This window comes from Cygnus olor, chromosome 1, assembly GCF_009769625.2.
Source record: "Cygnus olor isolate bCygOlo1 chromosome 1, bCygOlo1.pri.v2, whole genome shotgun sequence".
In the NCBI taxonomy this organism is placed as follows: domain Eukaryota; kingdom Metazoa; phylum Chordata; class Aves; order Anseriformes; family Anatidae; genus Cygnus; species Cygnus olor.
This window is the reverse complement of record NC_049169.1, coordinates 65,151,903-65,164,893: the sequence shown is the minus strand read 5'-3', so window position 1 is coordinate 65,164,893 and position 12,991 is coordinate 65,151,903. Positions and strand designations below refer to the sequence as shown.

At 35.3% G+C, this 12,991-nt stretch overlaps 1 protein-coding gene across 13 annotated transcripts in view; it reads right to left on the bottom strand.

The window, feature by feature from the left end:
* ERC1 (ELKS/RAB6-interacting/CAST family member 1) overlaps positions 1–12,991 on the bottom strand; it is a 307,076-nt gene that overhangs the window by 189,641 nt on the left and 104,444 nt on the right. For all 13 annotated transcript variants that reach the window (XM_040562356.1, XM_040562365.1, XM_040562386.1 and 10 more), the window contains 2 exons: positions 1,970–2,107; positions 488–628 (listed from right to left, as the gene is read on the bottom strand). In XM_040562356.1, coding sequence (XP_040418290.1) covers positions 488–628; positions 1,970–2,107 — 279 coding nt within the window. The remainder of the gene's footprint in view (positions 1–487; positions 629–1,969; positions 2,108–12,991) is intronic.

Below are 12,991 nucleotides of genomic sequence, written 5' to 3'. Positions count from 1 at the left end.
TGATATAATCAGGCTAACTTTTCTAGCTGGTTGGTTCATTAACAACAACTAACCTAGTTACCAAAACCAGACTCTTGTGAGTCAAAAGAACTAGTTATATTGTTGGCAAAAAGGCATAAACACTATCTACTATCTGTATGCTTTCTGTGCCCACAGCTTTGATCTGCCTCTGTCCTTCCTCTTCTATATTTAGCCAGGAACAAGCTTGTTCTCAGTTGTCTTTAAGCATTGCTCCAGTAAATGCTATCATTGACCATTGGACATTCGCTGGTATAATTAACTGCTGCTAATAATGGGACTGTGTGCTATCCATAAAAAGATCGTTCTGAAATGTTTATGATTTGAAAAATTTTCTAACGATGTATTTTTACTAGAAAAACTTGTTGAAGGACCTTTACTGTAAAGGAACAGTTTTCTTCATCTAAGATATAATATATACATATAGAACAAACAACTCAAATATAACAGATTCATTTTGCTGGTCAACCTCTTTCTCTGTGAGATCTCCTTGCAAAATGCCAACTTTCTCTTTAAGGTCCTTAATGTCTTTTTTGTAGTTGTCAATCTCTTCCTGTTTTTCCCGTTCATCTCTGTCACGTTGCTCCTTTAGGCGCTCAATGGTCCTTTCCTGACAAAAGAAAGAACTCTGTGAGGAAAATCCATCTTAGTCATTCAAATTCTGAGGCTTCTTATCACAACACTTTACATAACGTAGAGAATGATGAGTGTAGGATACTGCAATTTATTTTGATTTTGTATAACAGATCCTCAAGAAAGAGAAAATTTGTCTTGAAAAATCGATGGATTCATTGCTAAAAAACATCAGGCTTTTTGCACCTGAAAGTTCACATTACTGCTAAAGTGTAACAAAATTTATCTGCTTATGATTACTAAAATTACCCTAGACTAGAACATGTTACGTATTGCTTCTTTATTTAAGTCTTATTTTTGAAGCATACAGTTAAGCCTGTGGTCCTTCAGATAGGAAGGGTGTAGTGCCTGTGTGACATCAGGATCAATGTGTGGTAAGAAAGGCAATAAAACAACTTTGCTATATACCAGATACCAACAGAGCCTTGGTTATCCTGGAAGCTGAAGAGGTGCAAGCGAACTCCCCAGGCTCAGTCAAAGCTTTACCATAGCTTTACATTTACATTTATATAATCTGACAGGTGCTGTAACCCTGGTTCTCCAGGGATCAAGAAAAAATATACAGAAATTCTAAGAACCGCCCCACCAAAACAGAATAGACAAGGTTGTTCCCTCAGTCACTATCTCCTGAGAACTGGGCAAGCATACAAAAATACAGTGAGAATAAAAAAGCTGCAAATGAAGTGAGACTGAAATACAGCTACATCAGGATAGCTATGCATTTTGATTCAATACTTGGAACTAATTTCATATAGCTAAACTTTAAAAATAAAGTTATTATTAAAATATCTGAGGAATGAACATAAAATGAAATTAGATATTGGCCAGACTTTATAAAGAAAGAAGGAAAAAAGCAGATGAATGCACAGCTGCGATGTAGCGCATCCCACAAGAGCAACAAAGATGTACCATGCGAACAGAGGACAGCATGAGCAGGACCCAAGCATATAAGATGATATAAAGAACACATTTTTCTTTCACAAAAAAAAAATATGGTAAGTAGCTGATGACTAGAGAAATAGCTTGTGGCTCAGCTCTGTCCTCAAGCCTTACTCGTAGTACTACAATCACACTGCGTGTTGCTATACAGGACGGCAGCCCAGGCTGCCACTCAGAATATCCTACAGTGCCCTCTAGTGAGAGATGCACCTCAGCCGAAACATCACTCCTGATGCCTCAGCTGTCACCGACAGAAGACTTATATTACATAAAAGACTTCTTTTATGCAGAGCCCAACAAACACATAGTAAAACTGACCATAGAGAGGTTATTAGTAGAAGGACCTTTATTCACTAAGGGACTTAGGCGTCAAACTCACTTTTTCTGCAAGTGCTTCTTCCAGCGTGGTCAAGGCAGTATCAGTATTTGTGGTGTCCGCCTGCAAAGATTTCACTCGATCCTTTAAGCTGCTCATTTGCTTTTCCTTGTCTCTTAACTGTTCTTGAAGATTTTCAATCTTAAAGAAGAAAATTAAATGTTAAGAAAATAGTGATCAAAACCATCCAAATCATCCAAAAATATTACATTTTTAAAAATGCTTTTAAAACAAAGGAAGTAGGTGAGGGCATCATTTCTATAATCTTATGTGGAAACATCAAGCAATGCAATCAAAACCATCAAATATTAACAAAGAATCAGCAACTTTTTTGGAAACTGGGATAGAACTCAGGGCAAGAAAGTCTAAATATTTATCAAGGAAAATAAACTGAAATGAAGAAAGGGTATTATACCTAATTTCTGAGGACGTTGGGCACTGATTGAAGGATGTTTGAAGGAAACAATTAGGTTTGATATTAAGGAAAAGCTGTTGATGTAATAACATTATGAAAGGATAAAAGCTGAGAAAAACATTACTGAAGATATAAACAAAAAAAAAGGCTCTTAATTATTAAGAATCTGTTAAGTATTCTCCTAAGTATTTCCTTTGATACTGATGCATTCTCCACAATACTGGTACGCTGCTTTTTCATCTTACGAAGTGTTTTGCTATATGGTATACTAGCACGAGGCATCATTCTCTGAGTAGAAAATATATCATCCTTGTTTTCTTCAGATGTAGAATTCAATTGATTTATGAGATCTGAATATATCTTTTGACAGACCAAGAGGACCCAAAGGTAAACTCGTATTATACATACACATGCATCATAAAGAACAGACACATTAGCACATTATCATTGCCTGTCGAAAACAAATTTATCAGCAAAGGATTAAAGTGGGTATAGATTTTTCTTTCTGCTGTTATTGCTGACAGGTTCTTCTTGCATCAGCAAACATAAATCATACACTGGAGAATGACATGTGGCAAGTAAGGTGCCTATCTTCAAAACAATTGTAGCAGGATATTATTTGAAATCCATTTATACAATAAGACAACCCCAAGGACTATCTAGTCCATTATTTAGTAAACTTTTTGAAAGCATTACTAGCCTTTTTGCTTCACCTGTCTAACAACAGTTAGAAGCTCTTCAGTTACTGGAAATACATCAAATATCCCCACTTTTTACTGCTCTACCCTGGAAGAACTGAGACGTGATCTAAGAGCAAACAGGTATTTAAAGCCATCAACTACTACTTTGTTCTCTATTAAAATCACCTCTGGACCATTGTTTTGTGAAACAGTCTAGATCAGTAACGATATATTTAAAAGATTCTGCAAGAGGCTGAACATTTAGTCACAAAAAATGGTAACTTATTATACGTGGAAGCTAGGAGGAAGAAGGGAAGAACCACCTAATTCAGGGAAACCCTTGCTAAGGGTCTTCTGTAACTCAGGGCCACTGAAGAAATCTCCTGGTGTAAGATACTCCATACTGGGTTGGGTTTTTTAATTTTTCTTATGTAAGCACCTGTAAACTTATAATCCAGCTTTATACACAATTTATATATTACTGATAGCAGTAGAATAACATACATGTTTTGTCTTGTTTTTTCCCCCAGTTTTTAAGGAATGTACTAAAATTGGTTTTAGTTTATCTTCCTCATTGTTTTCTCTTAGAGGAAAAGTATTAGGCCTTCAAATTATGCTTAAAATTTTAAATTGAGCACAACAGAAATGACTTCATAAATTTTGAAGAGCACCAAAAAAGCATAACCTAGTAACATCTCATGTGACTTGGAAATAACTGAAAATTCCAACTTTTTAATGCACTCCTATCTATTATTTAATGCCCTAATAGCATATGCATGTAGCACACGGAGCCTGAGAGAGAAATCCAGCAGTTGTGAATGGAAGCCCTCATGGTGCCCACACATGCAGTTACCAACTAGGTAACATCCCTGAGAGTAGCCTATGTGGCTGCTTTCGACCTTTGGAGCTTTCAGTGTCGTCAGCTGTCTAGACAGACTGGCTGTTTAGACAGCCAGCCATGAAAATACACTACAAAGAAGCGTGAGCTATTCTTAGACTTGTGTTTACTTCTAGAGGCGAAACACTCCAGCAAAGGCACCAACTGGCCGGAGAGGGGAGAGTGCAAAGTGACTTTCTGCTGTGAGCAAACTGCACACAAGAGACAGCTAAATAATTCACAACCAGCTATGTTAAGATGCTTGCCTAGGCAGCACAACCATTTGCACAAGCACAACATGCATTTACATGTGTGACGAACACTATTTACTGTGATGAGAGTAAAATAAAGCTATGTAACAGTACTGTATATGACTAAAGCATCTTCCCATTACAACCGCACCCTGTCATATACATAAAAAAAAAGGTTATATGCAAAAAGGATGAACTTATCTTTTCTTTCTGTCTACATACATGCTTTGCGGTCTGGAGTAATGAATGTTTTCTTTATCCTTCAGGGAACAGCAGGTACAATAAACTGTTCCAAGTCACACTAATACCTAGGCAGTATCAAAAAATAAACAAACAAACAAAAAACTAAAACAAGAACACAAAAACAAACAACAACAAACAAAACAAAAACAACAGCAACAAAAAAAACAAAGCTACCTACAAATGTGCCTTTTGCAGAATGGGATAACTGATAGTTCCCAGCAAGGATGTGCCTTTCAACTACAGAAAACTGGCTCAACTCATGAGTCCAAATTTAAACACTTATACAACACCAGATGCAAAATTTCCTTTACAAAATCACAATGAACAATAACTGAATTTCTTTATTCCATTTTTCTCCCAAACCTGCACCACTGAAACAAATAATAGCTAAACTATAGGTTATCCAAAATTATATAATCAGAAGAAAAAAGCAACTAATATTCTACACTTAGCCTTTGTAGTCTGTTAATATAAATGACTTTGCTATTATGACTTTGCAAGTCGTCTGAGTTCCCTCACTGAAAAGAATATATGATGTACCTCATCTTTGTTTTATCATCCTCTTTTTCTATACAACAGGAAAAATGAAAAAGTAACACCAAACAAATTCTCAAATAATTGACAGAAATAAAGCAGATGACCAAAATAAGGTCTTTTTCCCCAAAGAAAGATGAAATAAAATGCAATGGAATCTCCAAGCCCTCTGGAATACAGAAAGGGACAAGAACTGAAGGAGCACTGTTTAGTCTTGAAACCGTAAGATGACAAATTTTCCCTGAAATGTTCTAGAAACCTAGGAAACATATATATTTATGTACAAACTTTCTAAATAGGAAAAAAATATATATACTATCATTAGATTATTAATCGTATTTACTCTTCATATGCATACTTATTTTGAAGGGTAAAGACAGGGATCTTCTAGAAGCTTAGAAACACTAAGCTTACTATAAAGGTATACATACATACACTGGAATGATCTGCTCTGCATAGCAATTTCTTCAACAATAATGATTTACTGAAATCTTTTTCTCCAACTTTACCTGGTGTCAGGCACTATTTTGTTTCAACCTGGATGATTTACTCCTAGTTCTGTGAAACCAATTATTTCACTTTCCAGTTCTGAAGCACAGGAGTAGAGGCAAGAGAAGTTGCCTCTGGCATGCTGTTCCAAAGGCAAGGAAACTTCTACTTTTTGCAAATAGCAGTCCTACTGAAAACCCCACGCAAACACAAAGAACAAAAAACACCTCAGGGAATTAAATTAGACATATCTAGTTTAAGACCCATAAAGACCATTAGATTCCCTAATTCCTCTAGTTACAGGTTATCAGTAGATCCTTTGTACTATGCTTCAGCCAAGAAAAACTTTTGTAGAACCACCATAAACCCTGAGGTGTGGATAAATACAACACTCAAGAAGCTGAATTCTACTATGCCAGTGACTTCCGCATCAGAATAAATACAGTGGGTTTGTGAATTGGTAATTCAATTTCTTTTTCTCTTGCTTCCTGTTACTGGAAAATATTTTTTTCCTCCTTCGAAATGTTTGTTTTTAATCAAAGATCAACAGCTTCCAACAGCTTCTTTCATGGACTGAAACATGATTTAACTGTATTTATGTTTCACTTCCAACTTTTAATTTTCTCTTTGCTATTTTGCTTGTCTTCTAAAAGGAACAAAATGATGAAAAAAGAAAAAAACAGTTTTAAGAGCCCTTTAAAAGTTAGATCATTCTTTTGCATATTCAAGGTCCTTTTCAATCTTGAGGAATTTCATTGCATATTCTGTTTGTAATTCCAATATCAAAATAACTAGCTATATCACTTACCTACAGACAAATCTTTCACCATACTTTTTTGTATAAACAGGGGAAAATGCTTATGTTCTGCACTTCCCCAACACAGCTCAGCAAAGAGATTGTTTTCATCAGTAATATTTCATCTTCATCTTAATGTACACTGAATATATAAAAGACAATCACTGTAACATAGGATAATATTCCTTGACTGTATTACAAGAGCAGATGTACATGAGAATACCTCAGGAGGCTGCTAAGCCTCCCACTTTTTTGATCCCAGGTTTCATCCAGTGCAAGCAGTACTGTAAAAAGGACCTAAATAACCAGGTGGGACAAGAAGTTTTCTATTCTATTCCTATGGCAGAGCTGCACAAATAAATAAAAACTTTATATAAGTTGTGAGTTTTCTGAACAATTCTTCCATGGTTTTATAACAGCACTATTGGCCATGTCAGCTTCAGCGTCATTGACTAGAATATGACGGAATCTCACCAATTATAGGCAGAGGTGAGTCTGTCCATGTCAGGAATAACAACATGGAGGAGGAAAAAAAGATAGTGTGGGAGACAGAGTTGGCAACTTAGCAAGTATGTGATGATAAAACAGCTACAATTCTTTCTGGTTGAAGAGATGTTGCTCCCTTCAATGGCAATGTAAGAATACAAACCCATTGCAAAAAGTTGATAGTCTGTAGTCATACTTTATTTTGCTACAATCCCACGATATCTGAGAAGCTGAGAAAGGTGGGGTTGCATCAGAATCAAGATGAGAATATAACAGTTACAACAGACAAGATCACATCATTGTATCTAACATATGCAAAAAAATGTTGCTTCAGAAGGGGTAAGGCATTTACACCAAAAAATTGAGAGGGAACTGAACTCATAAAATTTTGTTCCTAAAATGTGTTGGTCACCTTAAATCCCAAGAGACTGTTAAAGAAAAATTTACTATGAGTTTTATAAATATTACTATGCTTTTAAAGTAACTTTTGGAGACCAAAATGACAGCATATAAGCAAAAATTACTGGTCAGTTTTATAAGATTAAGCTCTAGTTTTATAGATGTCATACTAAAAATCTCATCATTATGATTGTCTTTCTGTTGTGGATGGAGACACAAAATTTGATCTTTTGTACGTGTATTGGCTCTGTTTCAACCTCCAATATAAGGTGTTGCTATTCAAATCCAGAGTGAAATAAGATATGTCATTTGTGAATATCATTTGTATCACCGAGTTGTATCATTTAGACTGAAAGTAATATTCTTGCTATTAATTTTTATAGTTAAATTTTGAAGACTAGCAACAATGTGCTACGCTGAGGTTTCAGGCATACCATGTCTTGTTCCAAGGGTGAGATTTTTAACCTGTTTTGAAGTTTAGTATAGATCAAAGAAATTTTTCTTTTTTTCACTAATGTTTTGGCAAACACAAGTGAGAGTTTCTTCCAAAGTTCATCCGCATTCAGTATGCTCTTTTTACTTTATGATTTAAGCAATGGATATAAATGCAGTTAAACTATTGTAAAGTAATACTCTTGTTCTTGAACAAGAATAAAAATGAACAAGCTAAAAATGATTCTGGAATACTTTGTATATCAGTTAATTGCATAAAATTTGTGAAGCATTAAGTCAATTAAAGACACTAAAAATGCAAGAAACCAGTGGTTGTCTCTCTCTCTTCAGTTTTCTCTAAAGATCAAATTCTGGACTACCGGTTAACACTTCAATGTAGAGATGGTGAAATGTTCAGTTAAGTGCTAAATCTGTTTGTTCAATTTACATTCCTCTTGCTACTCCTTGAAGACATGACTACTTTTTATTTTGCCTCACATGTGTTTTTTTTCTTTTTACCACTCTCCTACTTCAATGCTTACCTGGAACATCGCTCTCTTTGCAACATCATACCAGAATACCAATTCAAAATGCCCTGATGTTGCTGAAACTAGTATACTGAGATTCTGGGATGTACAATGGGATTCCTTAACACCTTGATCTGTACTGGCATAAGAAAGAAACAGGCTAAAAGGGATGGGGAGAGTATGGAGGAGGACACAACTGAAAAAGAATTTGAGATTGGGAAACTCCAGCACAGGGGTACATCACACACAGTACATTCTTATTGACTTCTACCCAGGTCCAGTTATAATTCAGAATAACTTCCATGGGTGGAAAAAAAAAAAAGGAAAAAAAAAGAACAAAACCAAAACAGTTGCTTTTTCAGAAGATTAAATCTTTTTGCCATTTTTACTCTCATGATCTCCAATCTGATGAAAATCCTTAGAAATTAGCATGATGATCTTACAGTATTTTGTTTTACACAAATAAAACATTTTGTAGCTATGCAGCTTAGAAAGCACAAAGAATTTATTATTGTGGTTTCTGTTTAAACAAACAAACAACAACGCCAAATAAATCTATGGACCACAAACAGGCACGTTGCTTCTGCTTCTAAAGGAAGAAATGGTTACGAAGTGAAAACAATGCCTAAAAAAGAAATTGGGGAACTGCTAATCAAATCAACATTTTATTCTTGACCTGACTTTGTATTCACATTTATGCAATAATACTGACTTGAGAAAAGAATAGTATGGAGAAAGAAGAGCTGCTATAACAAAGCCTGACTTAATAACTTGTATAGACAGTTAATTATTTTGTACCTGTGGCGAAGGAGTCACAAACAATTGACACTGATCCAAAAGACTATTCTCTTTTCAGTGTTGTTTTTTTTTTCCACACAAAGGTGCTTTGCTAGCATATTTGTATCTACCAGAAAAATAGTTCATCTCTGTTTACAAAAATAATCTCTGAGGACATTTCCATCCCTTTGTTTTCTCTTGTCCTCCTTTCCCTCACATACTTCATCACCCTCTGGTAGCTCCGGTTTGCTGACAGATCCCTGCAAAATTGAACTAATGAACTGTCGCCATAAGCTGAGTTACAATTATAGCATCTTCTGAATAGAAGAGAATTTTTCCTGTGCTATTGTATTCCCTATATCAAGCAGCATTTAAACCAGATGTTTCAGATCATACTCTCAGAATATAACTATTGTGTTTGCAGTCTTTCTGTCCTGCTAGTAAATAGATTGTGTTGGAAGGTTTGAAGGAAATTCAATCTTATTACCAAACTTTTCAGTTTCTGAAAACTTATGCTGAGAAGCATTTTCCTTATAAGCTTCTAAGGAGAATCTTGCAGAGTTCAAGTCAGAAAAAAAAAATAATAGAAGGAATAAAGACCTACAGACTGTAGACTGACTCTTGAGTTGGCAAATAACCTGAAATTCACATTTTCAAGGGAGCTAATTTACACATTCTTAAACATTGTCTCGGTTCCAAAGTATTTGCTTAGAAAAAATTACACATTAGCAATGAGTCACGTCCTTAGACAGCTGTAAAACAGTTAAATTTACTTAAGAAATTACTTCATTCTGAGGAGGCTTAATAATATCAATAGCCCAATCTACTCAGAAACAGTCTTTGTACTGTAAAAATCTTTCCATGGAGTGTTGGCCAATATAAGAGGGGTTTTTGAAGAGAGGGGCGCAGGAGGAGGCACTCTTTCTAACCCACAGATATTGGTTATATTGCAAAGCATACAGGTTTTAATATGAATGGACAATATTTAAAATGCAAATTAAATAATGAAAGTATAAAAGCTGATCATAAGAGATTTGTTTCAGCATTATCTGAGCCAAGTGGTTAATTACATAATCCAAAAAAACACATCTCTATCACTGTTTTATCTTAAAGCCTCACTTGCTGACCTCTTGTTTTTGCCAGTATTTATCAGCTAAGAACATGTATGCATTACCCACCAATATCAAGATTTCCAATTGGGTTGTTTGTTAAGACAATTCATTGTTTCCAACTTCAGGACAGTACTTTCATTCACCCATGTAATTTAATACAGAACAATGCTATCACAAATAGCAAAACAAATTCATTTAGACTCTGCTTCTCTTCTCCTAAAATGAAACACTAAGCTTATGTATTACTCATTTATTTCACATGTGATAAAATGTCACTTACACTGAGAACCATAATCAAAATCAGCTGGTAATTTATTTCACAATCTAATTATGAATGACATCTATTTTGTTGAAATCCTGGCCTAATCATGAAGAATAGCATCATGCTAATTTTCCTTTCAGCTGTGTCCTGACATTTTGAAGCAATGTCTGTGACTATGCTTTCTAAAGATTTCCTCCTAAGAGCCACCAAATACAAATACATTGGGGAGGAAAAAAAAAAAAACAACAAAAAACTGAACAACAACAAAACCACAACCATTTGGGGGATGTTTCCTCATTCCTGTACCAAGTTCCAGGAAGGATTTTGCTGATATATGTGCAGATTTGATTTAGGAAAGTTCCTTACAGAAAAAAAAATACAAATACTATAATTAGGAGAATTTTTATATTGATGGTATCCAAACATTCAAAATACGGAAAACCAAAACTATGTCACTGTGGAAGAGTCTCTCCCTTTCTTACAAAAGGCTGATAAATCAAGGAAAACTTGGAACCAGTAAATGTTAACATAGATCTTACATTCTGTTTTATAAGAAACAGAGTAAAACTAAGAAATTGTGACATTCCTTTTGGAGTAGTTCAAGCTTTACAAGGCTACATAATGCTTAAAAAACGTAAAGTGAAAAACTTAGTAAATTATGAATTAAACTTCTACACTTGAATAAACCCTAAGTGCAGTGTTTCATTGAGTATTATTGTCAAATACTCGTCATTCTATGGCAATTTGATCTCTCATACTCAGAAATACTGATGGTATTTTCTTGATGTGCTTTAGACTTTGATTTTGGTTCTACATAGAGTAAGGATACCGTAACTAGTGAAACACATCCACTTAGCAGTATAGTGCTACAAATCACATACTCATCACAGAAAAAAAAGGAATGGAGAGGCTTAACTTGCAACGGCACTGCAATAGCTAAGAATGGAAAATGGAGAGCAGAGAAGACAAACACTGAGGCAGACCAGTGGAAAGGATGGGAATATGGGGATTTAATGTTGACTAAAAGGAAATCCTCACAGCAAACTAAACTTCATTTTCATTTACATTATCATTAAGGATCACTCAAGCAATACAGCTCTATACCTTGAACGAAGATTTTAAATGAGATTTAGACAGTCAATTACATTGTCCAAATCACTGATTTATTAAAATGATCAAAGAAATACTGTAAGGTAAAACTGCCCTAAACCAGAGGGGAGAGCTCTGGAAAGGATAGATGTTTTTAATCCCATTGTAAAACATGCCCAAACCACTGTCATTATCCTGTTTCATTCTCCTTGAAAGGAAATACAATGATGAATAGGAAGTGAGGAGTAAGGTATTACTGTAAATACTAAACCCAAGAGTATGTATGTATATTTTGAGTATTTACCTATCATTGCTTTTACAGAATTACTTCAGAACACACAGTGACAGCTGATAAAAATATCAAACTCCCAAATAAAATTCTTTCATGGCCTGTGCTCCAAAGATGTATGAACCTAAGAACCCAATATATTAAACTAGTATCATCATTTGATCACATTGTTTTCCATTTTATACCACAGATTACTTTAGGCAAATCATCACTCTACCAAACCTAAAGGCTGGAAGAGTGGTTCTCTTTATGCAGAAGTTCTGCGTTTAAAACCATGCTCTACTCATCTTTGCTTGAAGGTATGTAAGCCCTTCATCATGCAGAAGGGCATCCTAATTATCAACGTCATGTTGTTCTAGGACAACGCAATCTTAGTTGCTCCTCGTGACACTGCTCCATAGTGACCACATAGTGGAATGAAGTTTTCTTAACCTTTGCTTAAGTGAAGTCACAAGCTTGAAAGCTATTCATATACTTGTGCCTTATGACAGTCCTAATAACTGTATACATATTGAACAGACACCCAACTTAGAAGATTACCTAGCCTAGTGGATTCAAAACCCACTCTTGAAACCAGGAAATATTGATTTATACTGAAAAATTACTTCTGCCTTGTTGTAGTGAAGATCATTAAGTTGGCTAGTTGTATCAGTAATGTCTGTTCCAGACGCAGCTCAGACAATCCCCTGAGGAGCAGAAAACGCCTGGACAGCAATTCAGCGGTGACCAAAGTGTTGGAAATTCTGAAGTCTTGCAACCCAGAGAGCAATGAAAAGCCGTGTGAGGAAGACTGATGTAAGCAACCTCAAAAAAGGCATACGCCCTTGCTTTTCCTGTCTCTTCAATCATAAGGAACTTTGTATTTGTCTAGCATGACAGGGAACACACCAACAAAGCTTATTAGCTTTATCTTGCCAGAAAAACTACACGTTTAATTTATAATGAAACCAAGAGGCCCCAAAGTTGGCTGTTTTCCCAGATCCCTTCAAGAAACCAGAATTTGTCAGTCCCACTACCTATGAGTAATGTTCTGTCTTGCCAATCAAGAGGTTATCTCAAGGCACAAGAAGGACGTAATATTAAAATGCTCCTCTTTGAGGGATACTCAAAAAAAATCCCTTCTGTATATGACAGATTTGCTGAATTGTGGTTTCAGTTTTTTGGAACATTGGAGCAGAGATAACACCAGAAACCCCACTGAGTTTTCTTGTAACATTGCTGGTGCTATCAATCTTATGTAACACTATTACAGCAATGCATATCAGTTGAAAACCCTACATTAGCCAGCTACAACAGCTGAACTACAGAACCAAAATCATTAACCCCACAGTCCTGTTTTCCTTCTCTCTTTGAAATTACCTATCTAA